This window comes from Fukomys damarensis, unplaced genomic scaffold (assembly GCF_012274545.1).
Source record: "Fukomys damarensis isolate Sample0158 unplaced genomic scaffold, DMR_v1.0_HiC HiC_scaffold_13, whole genome shotgun sequence".
In the NCBI taxonomy this organism is placed as follows: Eukaryota; Metazoa; Chordata; class Mammalia; order Rodentia; family Bathyergidae; genus Fukomys; species Fukomys damarensis.
Window position 1 is genome coordinate 13,938,863 of NW_022900925.1, and position 18,274 is coordinate 13,957,136.

Sequence of the window (18,274 nt, forward strand, 5' to 3'; positions counted from 1 at the left end):
CAGAAATCAATGTGATGGAAACTAAGAAAATGATACAAAAAATAAATGAATAGAACAGTTGGTTTTTTGAAAGAATAAATAAAATTGATAAACCCTTAGCTAACCTTGTCAGAAAAAGGGAAGAAAAGGCTCAGATCCATGCAATTAGGAATAAAAAGGTGAAGTCACAACAGATCCAACAAAAATCCAGAGGATCTTCAATACCTACTTTGAGAACCTGTACTCTAATAAAATTGAAAACACATAAGAAATGGACAGATTTCTAGATATTTATGAATGACCAAAGTTGAACAAAGAAGATAAAAAAAATTCTAAACATCCCAATTACAATCAGTGAAATTGAAAATGTAATGAAAAGGGCTAAAGGTGTAGGGGAAGTGGGAAGGGCAGGGGAAAGGAAATAAGGGAAAAGAGAAAAATATGAGAAAATGGAAATAGAGTATTTGTAAATAGAGAAGGGAGGAGGGGGTGAAGGGAGGGGAAGGGGAAGGGGAAAAAATGAGAACCAAGACCTGTCATGTAAAGATACAAGACCCCAACAATGAATGTAACTGTACTGTGTACCTAAAATGTACCAATAAACTCAATGAGGGGGAAAAAAAATTTAGCAACAAAGAAAAGCCCAGGTCCTGATGGATTCACTGCTGAATTGTACAAGACATTTAGAGAAGAACTACTGCCACGACTCTTTAAATTTTTCAATGAAATTGAAAGGGAAGCAATACTTCCAAATTCATTCATGGAAGTAAGTGTTACTTTGATTCTAAAAGCAGGGAAAGACCCAACTAAAAAAGAGAACTACTGGCCAATTTCCTTAATGAATATAGATGCAAAAATCCTTAATAAGATACTAGCAAAAAGAATACAGAGGGTCATCAAGAAGATCACACATCCTGATCAAGTCAGATTTATTCCAGGGATACAAGAATGGTTCAACATATGTAAATCAATAAATGTAATGTACTATATTAACAGAGTCAAGGACAAAAACCATATGATCCTCTCAATAGATACAGAGAAAGCATTTGACAAAATTCAACACCAATTCACAATAAAAACCCTGCAAAAATAGATGGTCTATATCGCAAATTAATAAAAGCTATGAAAAACCAACAGCCAACATCATACTAAATGGCCAAAAACAGAAAACCTTCATGTTAAAATCAGGAACAAGACAAGGATGCCCATTATCACCACTCCTCTTCGATATAGTTATGGAAACATTAGCCACAGCAATTAGACAAGAGAAAGAAATTAAAGCAATAAAGATAGGAAAAGAAGAAGTTAAACTGTAAAAATTTGCTGATGATATGATACTCTACATTGAAGACCCAAAAAACTCCACCAAAAGACTTCTAGACTTAACTGACACTCTCAGCACAGTAGCTGGATACAAGTTCGACAATCAAAAATCAATAGCTTTCTTATACACAGATAACAGACTCACTGAGAGAGAAATTAGAGAAACAATTCCTTTCACAGTAGCATCCCAAAAAGTGAAGTATCTAGGAATCAATCTAACGAAAGAAGCAAAAGACCTTTACACTGAAAACTACAGCACTCTGAAAAAAGAGATCAAAGAGGATGCAAGAAAATGGAAAGACATCCCCCACTCCTGGAAAGGAAGAATCAACATAGTGAAAATGGCCATACTTCCAAAACTGGTATACAGATTTAATGAAATGCCGATTGAAATTCCAACAGTATATTTCACAGAACTAGAAAAAATAATCCAAAAAATTCATTTGGAACCAGAAGAGACCTAGAATAGCAAAAGCTATCCTAGGCAAGAGAGATGGCAGCAGATATAACAATTCCCAATTTGAAACTATACTACAAAGCCACTGTGATAAAAACAGCATGGTACTGGCAAAGAAACAGACCTAAAGATCAGTGGAATAGACTGGAAGATACAGAAACAACAACTCGAGATGTACTTAACTACCTCATCTTTGACAAAGGAGCCAACCATCCTCAATGGAGGAAAGATAGCCTCTTTAATAAGTGGTATTGGAAAAACTGGATTTCAACCTACAAAGATTAAAACTAGACCCTTATCTTTCACCATGCACTAAACTAAAATCTAAGTGGATTAAAGATCTAAACACTAAAAAAGAGTCACTAAATTTGCTGGAAGATAAGATAGGCAGAACTCTTGAAGACTTTGGCATAGGAAAAGACTTTATGAACAAATCCTCAGTAGCACAGGAACAGAATCAACAACTGGAATTTCATCTTATTAAAAAGTTTCTGCACTGCAAAAGAAACCATCAACAGAACTAAAAGAAAGCACAATGTGGGAAAAAATTTTTATCAGCTGCTCCTCAGACAAAGGACTATTATCTAGAATATATGAAGAACTCAAAAAAATCAGCCCCCCCAAATAAAAAGACCCAATTCAAAAATGGGCATCTGAAATAAAGACATTTCTCAGATAAACAAGTAAAAGCAGCAAATAAATATATGAAAAAATGTTCCAAATCAGTGGTCATTTGAGAGATGCAGATGAAAACAACACTGAGATTCCACCTCACCCCAGAAAGAATAGCTGCTATCAAGAAATCAACCAGTAACAAATGTTGGCAGGGTTGTGGGGAGAAAGGAACCCTTCTCCATTGTTGGTGGGAGCGCAGACTGGTGCAACCACTATGGAAATCAATATGGAAATACCTCAAAGAACTAGGATTAGAGATTCCATTTGACCCAGCCATGCCTCTTTTGGGTATCTTTCCAAAAGAATTAAAAGAATCATACCACAATGATATATGTACACCCAAATTTATAATGGCACAGTTTGTAATAGCTAAAACTTGTAAACAGCCCAATTGCCCATCAGTTGGAGACTGGATAAAGAAGATGTGGTTTTTCTATAAAATGGAGTGCTACTCAGCCATAAAAAATGAGAAACTAGAGTAATTAATAGGAAAATGGACACATATTGAGGTCATACTCAAGTGAAACAAATAAGTCTCACATGTGTAAATACCAAATAGTTTCTCTGGTATGAAAAATTATAATTGTACATAAGATTCTAATGGTATAATTGACAATGCAAAATAGGAAGAAAAGGGCTAAAGGTGCAGGGGAAGTGGGAAGGGTAGGGGAAAATAAAAAATAGGAGAAAACGAAAAAATGGAAATAAAGTTTTGTAAATAGGGGAGGAGGGGGTTGAAGGAAGGCAAGGTATGGGGAAAAATGAGAACCAAGATCTGTCATGTAAAGGTACAAGTTCCCAATGATGAATGTAACTGTACTGTATACCTAAAATGTACCAATAAACTCAATGAGAAAAAAAAAGAAAAAGAAAATGCCCCCAAATATCAGTATGAGCACCATCTACACAGGTCTGAGCCCCAAGACTAAGTGCAGCAATAAAAGGAAAGACACTGGGGGGTCAGAGCATGGGGTTGAAGCCCTCTAGGAACTTGAAATGCTACCCACAGCCCAGAAGAATGAAGGGAGAAAGGACCCCATCCTCCTTGTCCTCTTCCCTCTCAGCACGGGGACCTCAGGCAGGCTGACAGTGCACACACTGAAAACCACAGGTGGACATTCTAGAGATGGCGAGGCCTGACTCAGAGGGAAGGTGCAGAGCAGATCCTGCCCTAAGCCCCTCAACAGTTAACTACAGAGGGGTCTGCACCTCCCTACAGGCAAACTTGTGCCTCCCAGTTCCTCTGGGTATACCTGCCATCCTGGCCTGGACACACTGCCAGGAGGTGGGGACCGCACAGAGAGCAGCCAGATCATTGGTGACAGGAAAATACGAGGTTCCCCAATATGACAGCAGGTGAACAGCTTGGAAACGCCAAAGGACTGCAGACCAAAATGCAACACAGCACCACCACCAATCATCTGTAAATGCTGGCTACTTAGAGAGGTGCGCCAGAACCCTGAAAGAATTTTCAAAGAAAATACAGTTTGACCTTTCAAGTTCCTTCATTAATTCAACCAACAAAACTCTGCCAGAATCCACAGGCCTCAGTCTAGCAATGGGCGCTACTACACTGACTTTTAATAAAAGCTAAATATATTTTGTTGACCTTCTAACCAGAATAAATCTTACCAAACTAGTATTGTATGTAAGCACATTTCTCAAACAGGGTGAAGGGAGAGGTGCCCCCAGGCTGTAAACAGGATCCAATATGAAAACAGGGAACAAAATATCAAAAGTTTTCCCTAATGGCAAAAGCAATGGAGAAACAGTCACAATGCCAGTTCAAAAAATGTGTCCCATTTCTATGCTCTGGCTTCTTAGTCCAGATCCCTATTATAGATAAAGCAATGGACTGGAAATCGTTTCATCTGTTCATTAAAGGAGGGAGCCTAGTCTGCATCAGCCCAGCAGGCCGGTGCCAAAGGCCCATATGCACTTGAGGTTGCAAAACCTCCAAAGGTCTGCTGTTCAGACTCTGCGTTTTACTTGGCAGACACACCACCCTAAATCTAGCAGCAGAAACGCCCTGCAGACTTGGACAGGCAAGGAGCCAGCAGGGTTGCTCCCCAGGACAAGCTGGCTCATCATCCCAGAGGCGGTGGCTCTGGTGAGGGGTGCAGACAGCATGCAGTATCTGAGCCACAGCTAGATGGGGCCTGGACTGCAGGAATCCTGATGTGACAACCACCTAGAGAAGGAAGAGAAGGACTGGAGGATCGAGCCCCAGACAAATGGCACAGTAGCCGGAAGAGGCCCTCAAGGCAATGCTGCCCACACCCCAGCAAAGGGCAGGGAGGGACAGGATTGCCAAGGGACACTGTGTTCCTCCCTGCATACCTAAGTTAAATTCCTACACACCGGCTTGACCAGAACCTGCCAAGTTATCCCCTCCTACCCCCTCCCTCTCCTATAAATGGGTGGTTTAAGTCATCATTTTTAATCTTCCTTGAACCTTTATGAACAGAGATCTGGATCCCACAGACCCCAGCTGAGCCCATGGTGGGCCAATGATCATCCCAGCACTGGCTCATTCATTCTCCCTGAATTCCTTCTCACTCCTGGCTTCCCACTCCTTCATGGGAAAAAGTATCTGCTCAAAGGGCAATGACTTCCCGGGGCTTCTTCTACAGTGAGGATAATCAGAGCTTGCATGAAATTAAGCAGGACAGAAAGATCCAGCTAGTCAAGGAAGTGTGCAGCACTGGTCCCAGATATATCCTCTCTGTCTTGGAGCTTCTACCCACTGGAGCCTGGCTCCAAGTGCACTGACAGCAGGAATGGAGCAGCCCTCGGCCAGTGCCAACAGATGGGTCCAAAGTACTTAGCACAGAGCAGGGAGGTGTTTTTGGAACTCCAGAGATACAGGAATAAAGGAGCTGTTTTTTATCAGGACAGCCTCGCAGATGCTACAAATCTTGGCTCTGGGGAAGCAGCCCCTGCACCTCTACTCCGCTCACAGTAGTGGTAAAGCTCCTTCCTACAGTACCCAGGAGGGCACTACACTGCGACCGAGGATAAGTGGGGCCCATCTTATGTTCTGCGGTCACTTCTGCTTCCCAGCTCACCAGTCTCTCTGCCTCGGAAGCAGATGAGCTCCCTATCTCTGGTGGAGCCCCAGTACCCAGAGCCCCCGTCCCCAACTGTCTTTCCTAAAGACAAAACAAGTTGGCAAATGACCCAGACAGACACCACATTGGGAGATCAGGAGCAGGGGAGCCTCTGGGAGTAAGGTCTTGTCCAGAGATGAAGATGTGTTGGCGAAGGACTCGGCAGGACTGTGACCCGGTCAGGACACAGGACAGACAGCTGGTCCGCTGGGCCAGAGACGATCATAGTAGTGAACGGCACCCCCAAACTGCTGGAAAAGGAGCCTTCTACAGGACAGAATCAAGGCTTCCCTGGAAGAGGCAAAGCAGAACACAATGAACACACATTTGGCAAAGAAAGTTAAACACACTCAGGACTAAGAGTGGGCGAGCACACAAAATGTCCGTGGGCTGTGGCCCATTGACTAAACTAAGGAAGAGGATGCAAAATACAACTTCATTCACACAACCCCAGAAGCTGGCCATAAGCAGCACTTTGGTAAACTGAGGCACCCAAAGTCCATGACAGATGGTAGAGGTGATTGTAGACATTCCCATTTTCTCATTTTTTTTTCATAAAACAGGTCTAACATAAAGTGGGCTTAGCTATACCCTTCCCCTTGGACCCAAATGGACTCAGGCCACCGGGAGCTCCAGGCAGGGAGAGTTGAAGAGGGGAGGTCAGACAGTCTCTAGTGGCTTCGTAAGCAGGAGCTCATGCCCTATTGGCAAGTGGACTCATGCCCTGTCTGCTGGGACCCCAAGCTCCTTGGGTGGAGGCCAGGAGCAGAGGCCTTCCTGGGGCTATCTCTCACATTACCTGGGCGCAGGGGCACCCCTTGGCATGTAGGGAGAGCACAATCCAGCCTACAGCATTGGCCAAAGAGACAAGAAGAGAGGGAAAGGCTGCCTGAGAGCAGGGAAGCCAGGAACATGCTGAGAAGCATTTCCCTCCAGGGAAGGAGGTGGGCCGTGGGCTGCCTCTTCTGCTTGCTGGAACCAGCTCGCCCAGAGGGGGAGACCTACATAATGAGTCTGTCCCAATCCCATGGGTAAACTTTTCTATCACACCCATGGCATTAGCCCCTTCTTCCCCTCACAGACCTGGGGGACCACTATAGAGGCTTCAGGGCCGAGGCCACTGTGGGGACTTCCCCAGCTGCAGGGTCTCTCTAGCCACTCTCAGTCCACGAAGCCCTTGGTACCATGCTCTCCCCTGATGGCCACCCAGGACAGGCACTCACCCACCTTGGACAGGAGAAGAATTCTTCTTTCACACTAGTGACCCTGTTTCAGGAAACAACCATGTGAGTTTTAAATAACCAGACAACATTCCGCTTGACCCTCAGCTTCTACGTGCTCTGCTCTCAACAGTCTGATGATCTCAGAAAGGAAACAAGGTCCAGGGAGCCAGAAATTCGTTACTCGTGTTTGGGCATAGCGATGGCCAGGAAGGTGGCTCAGATGTAGGAAGTGTGGCAAAATGGCTGGTAAGCCCCTGGCGGGTGCATCCACCACAGAGAGACAGACACATCACCCCCAGATCTGACCAGACTTATCTTCTCTCTGCCTCCCTTAGGAACCCCCACAGAATATCAGAGATGTGCTCCCCCTGCAGCCTTCAGGAAGGCAGGTTGGCTGCAGAAAAGACTGCGATCCTTACCGCACTGGAGCTGGCATGGCTGAGCTTATCAAAGCGGAATTTCAGGTTTGATCTCGGGGAATTTCTGCTTTTGGCATCTAAGAAAAGAAGAATGCCAGTGAAAAGGAAGTGGATCTATAGAGGTCATTCTAGCTGAGTGGGGTGGTGGGGGAAAAAGGGATTCTGCCTCCCCTCCAGGCATGCTAGCTGCTAAACACAGATCATTTAAAACAATTAAACTTATAGGCTTACAGTAAATGAATTATATTTAACAAAGATAATAAATACTCAAAATTCACACTCGTTATTTTACTATGCTTTAATATTATTATATATTCTCTTCTATCTGCTATACCCCCATGGCAGAAATACCCTATGAAAGTGGCTGTGTATCTGGTGCTACCCACACATTCAGGGACATCACAGTGGTAGCTTAAAATCAGCCATGATAGGCATAATTTACACCACAAAAACTGGCCGATACTACAAATCAGAGCTTGACTTATAATTTGTTGTCTAGACTTAAGAAACTATGAAGACAATAATAACATGGGTTAAACTTTAAAATGTGTGTGTAGAGGCAGGTGTGGTGGTGCACACCTGTAATCCTAGGGAGGCTGGGGCAGAAGGATCACGTTAGAACCCAGTCTGGGCATTTAGCAAATTAGCAAGACCTTGTCCCCCACAAAAAAAAAAAAAAGGTGGAAACACAGCCCAGCATAAAGACACTAGGTTTTATCCCCATACATATTTTGCACAAAAATTAAAATTAAAAAGTGTTATATCTGCAGCCATTACGTTGTGAGCAACGTCAAGAGACTGAGTAAATACAAGAGGAAGAAATGACAATCATAAATATATATGCACCAATACTAATGGCCCCAATTATACAAAACAAATATTAATGAATATGAATAAGCACTAATACAATTGTAGTGGGGGACCTCAATACTCCCCTGATACAAAGAGACAGATCATCTAGACAAAAAATCAACAATGAAATAACAGAACGGAACCCAGTCTTACAACAAACAGACTTAGTAGATGTCTTCAGAGTGTCCCATCCCACAAAATCAGAATATATATTCTTTTCGGCTGCACACGGGTCATTCCCCAAAATAGACCACATGCTAGCTCATAGAACATGCTTAAGCAAATCCAAAGGAATTCAAGTTATCCCATTTATATTATCAGACCATAGTGCAATTAAACTGGAGATCAATAGCCTAAGAAACCACAAAAACTCCACAAACACACGGAAATTAAATAAAACCCTGCTGAACAACCATTGGGTCACAGAGGAAATTAAAGAAGAAATTATAGACAGTTTCTACAATTAAATGGTAATGCCAATACAACATACAGGAATCTACGGGACACAATGAAAGCAGTTCTATGAGGGAAATTCATAGCAGTGAATGCCCATACTAGGAAAACAGAGCAAGCTCAAATAAACAACCTGATGCTTAACCTTAAACTCCTAGAAAAAGAAGACCAAGACAAACCAAAAGCTCATACAAGGGAGGAAATTATAAAGATCAGAGCAGAAATTAATGCAATTGGAGACTAAGAGAATGATACAAAAAAAATCAATGAATCAAAGAGTTGGTTTTTCAAAAGAATAAAATCGATAAACCCTTAGCCAACCTTATCAAAAAAAAGGGAAGAAAAGTGTCAAACTCATGCAATTAGGAATGAAAAAAGTGACGTCACAACAGACCCATCAGAAATCCAGAGGACCATCAATATCTGCTTAGAAAACCTATACCCTAATAAAATGGAAAATACAGAAGAAATGGAGAGATTCCTAGACACATATGAACTTCCAAAGTTGAACGAAGTTATAAAAAGTCTAGACACCCCAATTACATTCAGTGAAATTGAAAATGTAATTAAAACATTACCAACAAAAAAAGCCCAGGCTTTGATGGCTTCACTACTGAATTCTTCTACAAGACATTTAGAGAACAACTATGGCCACTACTCTTTAAACTCTTCAATGAAAATGAAAGGGAAACAGTACTTCTAAATTCATTACTAGAAGCAAGTGTTACTTTGATTCTAAAACCAGGGAAAGACTCAACCAAAAAAGAGAACTACAGGCCAATCTGCCTAATGAACATAGATGCAAAAGTCCTCAATAAGACACTGGCAAAAAGAATACAGAAGATCATCAAGAAGATCATACACCCTGACCAAGTCAGATTTATTCCAGGGATGCAAGGATGGTTCAACACATGTAAATCAATAAATGTAATACAGTATATTAACAGAATTAAGGACAAAAACCATATGACCATCTCAACAGATGCAGAAAAATCATTCAACAAAATTCAACACATACTCATGATAAAAAAAAACCCTACAAAAAATTGGAATAGATGGTCTTTATCTCAACCTTATAAAGACTATCTATGAAAATCCAACCACCAAAATCATTCTAAATGATCAAAAACTAAAAACCCTCACACTAAAATCAGGAACAAGACAAGGATGTCCTTGTCACCACTCCTGTTCAATATAATTCTAGAAACATTAGCCACAGCAGTTAGACAGGGAAAGAAATAAAAGGAATAAAGATAGGAAAGCAAGATGTTAATCTGTCACTATGTGCTGATGATATGATTCTCTACATAGAAGATGCAAAAAAACTGTCAAAAGATTGTTAGACTTAACAGATTCAGTAGAGTAGCAGGATACAAAGTCAACACTCAAAGATCAATAGCTTTCTTATACACAACTAACAGACTCACTGAGAGAGACATTAGGGAAACAATTCCTTTCACAATAACATCCAAAAAAATGAAATATCTAGGAATCAATCTAATGGAGACAAAAGACCTCTATACTGAAAATTATAGCATGCTGAACAAAGAGATAGAAGAGAATATAAGAGATGGAAAGACATCCCTTGCTCTTGGGTAGAAATAATCAACATAGTGAAAATGGCCAGACTTCCAAAACTTCTATATAGAGTTGGTGCAATTCCTATTGAAATTCCAACAGTGTATTTCACAGAACTTGAATAAACAATCCAAAACTTCATTTGGAACCAGAAGAGACCTAGAATAGCAAAAACCATTCTCAGCAACAGAGACATGGTAGGGGTATCACAATCCCCAACTTGAAACTATACTACAACGCCACTGTGATTAAAAACAGCTTGGTACTAGCAAAGAAACAGACCCAAGGATCAATGGACTAGATTAGAAGACACAGAAACAACACCAGACATACTCAGACAAAGACAAAGACATCCTTTGACAAAGTAGTCAACCATCCTCACTGGAGGAAAGATAGCCTCTTTAACAAATGGTGTTGGAAAAACTGGATTTCAACTTGCAAAAGATTAAAACTAGACCTTTATCTTTAACCATGCACTTAACTAAAATCCAAATGGATTAAAGACCTAAATATCAAAATAGAAAAACTAAACTTACTAGAAAGTAAATTACACAGAACTCTCGAAGACATCAATATAGGAGAAGACTTTATGAACAAATCCTCAGCAGCACAAGAAATTGCACAAAGAATAAACAACTGGGATCTCATGGTATTAAAAAGTTTTTACAGTGAAAGAGAAATCACCAACAGAGCTAAGAGACAACCTACAATGTGGGAAAAAAATTTTCTCCAGCTACTCCTCAGACAAAGGAATACTATCTAGAATATATAAGGAACTCAAAATAATCAGATTTCCCAAATGCAAAGACACAATTCAAAAATGGGCATTTGAAATGAACAGATATTTCTCAAACAGACAAGTAAAAGCAGCAAATAAATATATGAAAAAATGTTCAACATCACTGGTCATTCTAGAGATGCAGATGAAAACAACACTGAGATTCCACCTCACCCCAGAAAGAATAGCTGCTATCAAGAAATCAACCAATAACAAATGTTGGCGGGGCCGTGGGGAGAAAGAACCCCTTCTCCATTGTTGGTGGGAGAGCAGACTGGTGCAACCACTGTGGAAATCAATATGGAGATACCTCAAAGAACTAGGATTAGAGTTTCCATTTGACCCAGCCATCCCTCTGTTGGCCATCTTTCCAAAAGAATTAAAAGAATCATACCACAATGATATGTGTGCATCCATGTTTATAGCGGCACCATTTGTAACAGCTAAAACTTGGAAACAACCCAAATGCCTATCAACTGGAGACTGGATAAAGAAGATGTGGTTTTTCTATAAAATGGAGTACTAGTCAGTCATAAAGGATGAGAAACTAGAGTCATTTATAGCTAAATGGATGCACATTGAGGCTATATTCTTAAGTGAAATAAATAGAATACACTTGAGTAAATACCGAATAGTTTCTCTGGCATGAAAAACAAAAAGTGTAAATAAGGTTCAAATGGTATAATTGGGAGTGTAAAATAGGAAGAAATTGCCTGAAGGGGAAGTGGGAAAGGAAGAAGAAAAGAAATAAGGGAAAAGAAAAAAATGTGAAAAAGTGGAAACAAATTTGTAAATAGGGAAGGGTGAAGGGGGTAAAGGGAGGGCAGGGATACGGGGAAAAAACAGGAACCAAGGTACATCATGTAAAGGTGCAAGACCCCAATGATAAATGTAACTGTACTGTTTGCTTTAAATGTACCAATAAACTTAATGGAAAAAAAAAAGACTGAGTAAATATTCTTCCAGCATTTGAAAACTATTCTCCAATTTGACAAAGAAATTGCTCACATCACCCACATAGGAATAAAGCTCTATTAGTGTAAAATATTGATTTACATAAATTATATTCACCAACATTCATGTTGGAGCCACATTTGTGATCTTCAACCTCATGTTGGCTATGGTACAAAAGTTAGAGAACTATCAAAGGAAATGTCTTGTGAAAAATCAATTGGACATATGGGATTTACAATAAGGAATGTTGTATATTTTATCATTATTTGTAAACTGTGCGTCAGATCATTGTATCAGTAAAATCCACAGTAACTGTGTGCCTATGTGTGGGTGCATAGCAGAAGAGCCCTTTTTATCATGAGAAATATTTTTATTGATTTATTATTTTTATCTTATTAGTACATGTTTGCAGTACATGAAGTTTGCATTCATCTTGTAGAGTGGGTACATATACATAATACAGCGTATTTCTGGGTTTTTTATCCCCTTCCCATTCACCTCTCTCTCTTTCCCTGACTCAAACCTTTGCCCATTTTCATTCTCATTATTTTCAGCTCATGTGTGTGAAACATGATATTTACACTTACTGAGATTATGAGGTTCCCGAACATGGCATAATTTAATCCTTTTTATTTCCCCTCCCCGTTCCCACTCACTCCTCTCACCATTGGTCTCCAAGACTCTTTCCCATTTGTAAAAGTTCCAACCCCTATCTCCTTTTATTTTCTTCTTTTTTTTTTTTTGTACCAGGGATCAAACTTGGGACCTTGCACTTGCAAGGCAGGCACAGTGCCACTGAGCTAAATTCTTTATTATGCTCTTTGTTTATACCTTGCCTTACTCAAATGAGAGATACCATATAGTATTTAAGCTTGTGTGTCTGGTTTATTTCACACAACATTATGTTTTCCAGATACATTAATTTTCCTAGAAATGTCCTGAATTTATCCTTCTTTATAATCAAATAGTATTCCATTGTGTATTGATACCACATTTTTCTTTATCCACTCATCGGTTGATGCGTATAACAGCTGCGTCTGGGATTTAGCTATTGTGAATTACAGTGCTATACACAAGATTATGCATGGATCACTGTAGTATGACATCTTTAGCTCTTTGGGGAAGATACCTAAAAGAGGAATAGCTAGATCATACAGAATTTCTAATTTTAGTTCTTTGAGAAATCTCCTGATTTCCATACTAGTTTCCATAACAGTTGTGCTAGTTTACACTCCCACCAACAATGTAGGAGGGTTTCTTTTTCACTGCAGCCACACCAGTTCTTGCTATTCTTGGACTTCTTGACTGCCATGCTTTCCAGTGTAAGAGAGAATCTTAAGAGTTACTTTGATTTGTATTTCTCTAATGGCCAGACACTTATTTTTCCATATATTTGTTGGCCATAAGTACTACTTCTCCTGAGAAGTGTCTGCTCTTTTCACTTGCCCATTTCTTGATTGGGACTTTTATTTTGGGTGGTCTAATTTTTTTTAGTTCTTAATAAACTCTAGATATTAGTTCTTTGTCTGAGGAAAAGCTGGCAAAAATACTTTCCCTCTCTGCACACTGTCTCTTCACTCTACTAATTGATTCCTTTGCTGTGCAGAAGCTTTTGATGTAATTCCATTTGTTCATTCTTGCTGTTTTTTCTTATGCAATTGGAGTTCTGTTTTTTAAAAAAGTCCTTTCCTACACCCATGGCTTCAAGTGTTTTACCTTTTGTAGCTCAGTTTCCCCATATGTAGGGTCACGATAAGAACACAGGTCTCTCAAGGTTGGCAGACAGATGAAATGAGCTGGCAGAGCTGAAGGAGGAGGAATGGGAGCTAGCCAGGGGCACCTGCTCCATGAGCAAAGTCAGGGCACACCCTCCCAATCACACTGTGCACACTGCCAGGTGCCACTGACCTGTGGGACTCCGGCTCATGATGATGGGGGTGGCGGCTGCCCCCAGGCTGGGGCTCTCGCTGCTTGGGGACTGGCTGTAGAAAAATACATCCTGCTTGAAAGGTGAGGTTGTGGATGGCTGGCTGCTCTGGGGAGAGAGGTCGGGTGAGTGAGGCCAGTGCACCCGAAGAAGCACCACAAGAATACCTGCCAGGCAGGCCTGAGAGGCCCCCAAACCAAGGGTGACCACTGCCTCCCCCTCCCATACATGGATCTGTGCTTTCCTTCCTTCTGCTTCAGCCCTGGCTCCCACCTCTGACCCTCCAGGAAGGGCCTTGGACCCAAGCCCCAGGCCCATGGGGCACTGATCCCTTACCTCCCGAGCCAGGGTCCCCATGGCAAGGATACAACACAAGCCTGGCCCTGTTTCTCTATGGCTGCTATTATGTTACTCCAAGGGAGAGCCCTCACGCATTGCTCCCAGCAGACGGTGACAGCTGCCTGAGCCACCACTTCCATTTTATCCCCAGAGACAGAGCAGGGCTTTGCCCGCACTGCTATCTTAACGCACACAGGGCACTTCCCCAGTTGGACAGGAGTACTTACCCCACTGTCACACTCCTCTATGGCCTCGCCCTCCCCTGCGGTGCTGCTGAAGCTGCTGGTGCTGGAGGAGGAGCGGGAGATGTTGGCCCGGCCGTTCTCCTTCAACTTTATGAAGGGCCTGCAGGGAAGGGGAAGAGGGGCAAGCCCTGGTCACTTGCCACCAAGCCCTCGCTCAGCTCCAGGCCTCCCCAGACCAAAAGCAGGACAGCCCAGAAGAGACCTGAGCTCGCCTACAGTGGCCCTCTGTACCCCTGCTGGCCAGCCTTTTGGTTCCAGAAGAGGCAGTCACTCTGAGCTTGTCTAGAGCCAGAACAAATGTTCCAGGCTCCAAACGGCTACAACCAGTCTTTCCCTCCCCTCACTTTCTTACTTCTCCTTGTTGGGGTAGATTTCTGGAGAGCTGGGATTGGATGAGGTCTCAGACTTTATCTCCTGAGAAGACTGTGCACCATCCGGGGTCTTGGGGGTGCTGGATGCACTGTCACTGAAGAAAGGAGAACAAAGTTAAGTGAGACCATGGAGCCAGCCCTGAGCCTTTGGTCCACTTGCAGGCCTGAGACAGAGCTCTGGCCCAAGCACCTTGCACAAAGGGTATCTGCCCAGACTTCTTTTCCCATACCAGCTCCTGAAACTGCAGTAGACAACAGGGTTTTATGATCCCTGTGGTGAGGACCTCTCTAGGCTCAAGGGTGGAGAATTCAGAATTGTCCATAGGAATCCTGGCTTGATGACTTTTAGCCCAAGTCTCCACATCTCTCCTAGCTTGCTGTCCCACCTGGGTCAAGAGAGGACCCCACAGAGAACAGAGTGAGTGTTCCGCACAGGGAAAAGAGGCTCTGTTCAGGAGATGGCCCAATACACAGGAATTCCTATTTTGTAAGGTTCCAAGAAGTCTGCAGTATAACTAAAAAACTATAATAAGCATATAAACTATAATATCAGCTCCCTGGGCCCATGTGGCAGGGTGGCCCTAGGTGTTGGGGAGCAAAAAGCTGCTCTTAGCACAAGAGTCCCAAAGTTCCCTTCGCTTGCAGTTCAACCCTGTGCCACCTGCTGGGGACATGACCACTTAGTCCTCAGTGCACTTTTTAAAACAATAGCATGATTGAGATAAAACAGACATACCACACAACCCACTCATTTAAAATGGTCAATTAAATGATTTTTGTATATTCACAGAATTGTGCAACCATCACCACAATCCAATGTTACAACATTTTTAAACCTCCTAGAAGAAACCCTGGCCCCATCAGCAAACACGGCCCATCCTTTCTCCCCTTCACACTCTGGCAACCACTGATCTATTTTCTGTCTCTATGGATTTGCCTGTCTAGACATTTCACAGAAATGGAATCGTACAGTATGTCATGGTCTTTATGTCTGGCTTTTTTCATCAGCATAATGCTGTAGCATGCATGACTACTTTAGTCCTTTTTACTGCAAAATAGTATTTCACTTTATGGGTAGACCATATTTTTTGATCTAGTCATCAAGTGATAGACATTTGGATTGTCCCCATTCTGGGCCATTATGAATAGTGCCACAGTGGATATGTGCATTAATTATGCTACTGTACCAGTTTTATGGACAACTGTTTTCAATTCCCTCAGGTAGAAACCTAGGAACAGAATTGCTGGGTCCCATGGTAACCCTAACCCTAACCTGCTGAAGAACTGCCAGGTGTTTTCCAAAGCAGTCTGCACTATTTTACATCCCCACCAACTATGAACAAGGGCTCTGACTTTTCATCTCCCAACACTTGCTATTGTCTATTTTTATCACAGCCACCCTAGAGGTGTTAAGTGTCTCCGTGCAGCTTATGAAGAGGTTGCCAGTGACCTCCTCACTATCAACCCTCAACTCACACAGGGATTTGGGTCTCTGTGCTAGACTTGCCTGCACATCAGACCCTAATGGAATTTCTGTCCTCACAGCTTCAGAGACCCTGCCTTCTGCATCCTCGCCTTCTCTTTCCTTCCCAGCATCTTCACCAGTTCTCTATCCTCCACACGCCCTCTCCAGGTGACCATAGTCATTAGTTCATCCCTCCTTAGCACCTGCAGCCCAGAGTTGCCCAACTTTCTTTTACCAAAACCTCTGTCCAAAACTCAAGAGTTGGACACCTGTAGTGATGGGTGGCCCACGAGACTTCCAAGCACAGGTTCCAAACAGAACTTTTTGGTCTTTCTCTATAAACCTGCCCCTGGTCCTGCATGCCCTAGCTTAGGGCCTGAGACCACCACCCAGGGCCACTGGCAGACAACTTGCAAGTCCATCTAAATGTCTTTTTTTCCTCATAGGACTGTGAGACAGAAGGCTGGTGTGTGCCTTTGGTGGCTCTGACTGAGCACTCAGCAGCACACCTAGCATAGGGCAGGCACTCAATAAATGTTGCTTGCTAAATTAAAGAACAAATGGGATCATCAATTAAAGAAACACAAAGACAACTAGCAAGAATAGGTTAAAGTATGTTGTAATGAGAGTTACTAAAAAAAAAAAATTGAACATTCTAGAAGTCTAGAAAGTCAATTAACTCTCCTGGCAGAATCAGGGAAGGATTTCATAAGAGGGGGTCTTTGGATCTCAGGGTGTAGCTGAGTGATATCGTTATTACCTAACATGCACAAAGCCCTGGGTTCTATCCCCAGTACTTCAAAAAGGATATCTGAGGGACAGATATTTAGCTCAGTGGTGCTGCACACCTCCCTCATAAGTACAAGGTCCTGAGTTCCATCCTTGGTACCCCAAAAAAGGGACATCTGAATGAGAATTTTAAAAGAAGGCAAAGAAAGACTAGAATCCAAGCACCATTTCTAGCCTAGGTCAAAATGTTGCCACAAACAGCTTTGGAGTTCCATGTAAAGAATGGCCATATTGGGCTCAGTGACAGGCCATGCAGGTGCCTAAAGTGAGCCAGGGGTTAAAGGGAAGCCATCTCCTGAAGCCAAACCAAGTTCTCCCCAAGTGTGAGCACCCGACCACTGTTAAGGTGCAGACAGCTGACAGACTCCAAGTTGGGCTGGAATAAGGGCTCCTGCAGTTACCATCGTGTCCGGCTGTCCCCCTGGCCTTCAGAGCCTGTATGCAGGCGAGGGAAGAGCCCCGACCGCCGCTTGATGGGGCTCCGAGACTGGTTCTTCACTGTCGCCGCCACCACCGGAGGCTGCCATGAAACCGCCAGAGTGAGTGAACATGCCCCAAACCCAGGCCTCCATCCTTCCCCCTCTCTGGTCTATGATGGCTCCTGTTTGCAGGAGACCTCCAAAAATAGCAAGACAGCTAAGGGCAGGGTCTATGTAACAGGAGCTGAGACCCCAGGACTCAAGCCACTGGCATCCTCTTTCCTGGGAAAGCCAAGCCCCTGACTCCAGGTAATGATCCAACAATTGCCACATCCCTGTGGGACCACGGGGTCAGATCACCATGTGGGAGCCCTACGTATCATCAAGGTCATGATGATTCAGAGGTCACAGACTCAGAACCACAAAGCTAGAGAGAATAACCTGGTTCAACCTTTCATTTCACCAATGAGGAAGCTGAGGCCCAGAGAGGGGAGGCGATTTTGCCCAAGGTTAACTAGCAAATCACTGGCAGAATGAGGACAAGAACCCAGGGCTCTGGATGCTCCATCCACTGCTCATGAATAAGTGATCCCAGGCAGGAGTTAATGTAGCAATAGGCAGTGTGGAGCCAGCCATGGTTTCTGCTTTAAAAGCTGCCTGCCTGGCCTCACAGATGCACAGTGGAGCGGGGAAAAGTTTGAGGAAGGAGAGGGGAGAGCCTCAGCCAGTGTTTAAGGATTCTAACCTAGGCCCCAATTTCTGCCATGCATGTGCTGTACAACCATAGACAGATGGAAAAACTCATTGGGCCTCAGTCGCCTCATCTGCAGAATGGAAACAAATCCCTGCTCTGCTCATATCGTGGCATTCTGGGAAATAAGAAAACAGGAATAAAAATATTTGGCAAATTAAATTAAT

The 18,274-nt window shown here is 42.8% G+C and overlaps 1 protein-coding gene across 7 annotated transcripts in view; it reads right to left on the minus strand.

Annotated features, from left to right (window-relative positions):
- Window positions 1-5,164: 5,164 nt before the first annotated feature.
- Rap1gap2 (RAP1 GTPase activating protein 2) overlaps window positions 5,165-18,274 on the minus strand; it is a 231,921-nt gene continuing 218,811 nt past the window's right edge. For 6 of the 7 annotated variants that reach the window (XM_033762850.1, XM_010642113.1, XM_010642110.2 and 3 more), the window contains 7 exons: window positions 17,339-17,457; window positions 14,665-14,778; window positions 14,295-14,412; window positions 13,710-13,836; window positions 7,187-7,263; window positions 6,772-6,810; window positions 5,165-5,835 (listed from right to left, as the gene is read on the minus strand). In XM_033762850.1, the coding sequence (XP_033618741.1) occupies window positions 6,802-6,810; window positions 7,187-7,263; window positions 13,710-13,836; window positions 14,295-14,412; window positions 14,665-14,778; window positions 17,339-17,457 (564 nt within the window). In that variant the 3' untranslated portion in view covers window positions 5,165-5,835; window positions 6,772-6,801. The remainder of the gene's footprint in view (window positions 5,836-6,771; window positions 6,811-7,186; window positions 7,264-13,709; window positions 13,837-14,294; window positions 14,413-14,664; window positions 14,779-17,338; window positions 17,458-18,274) is intronic. The other variant, XR_783892.1, reaches the window with a different exon arrangement.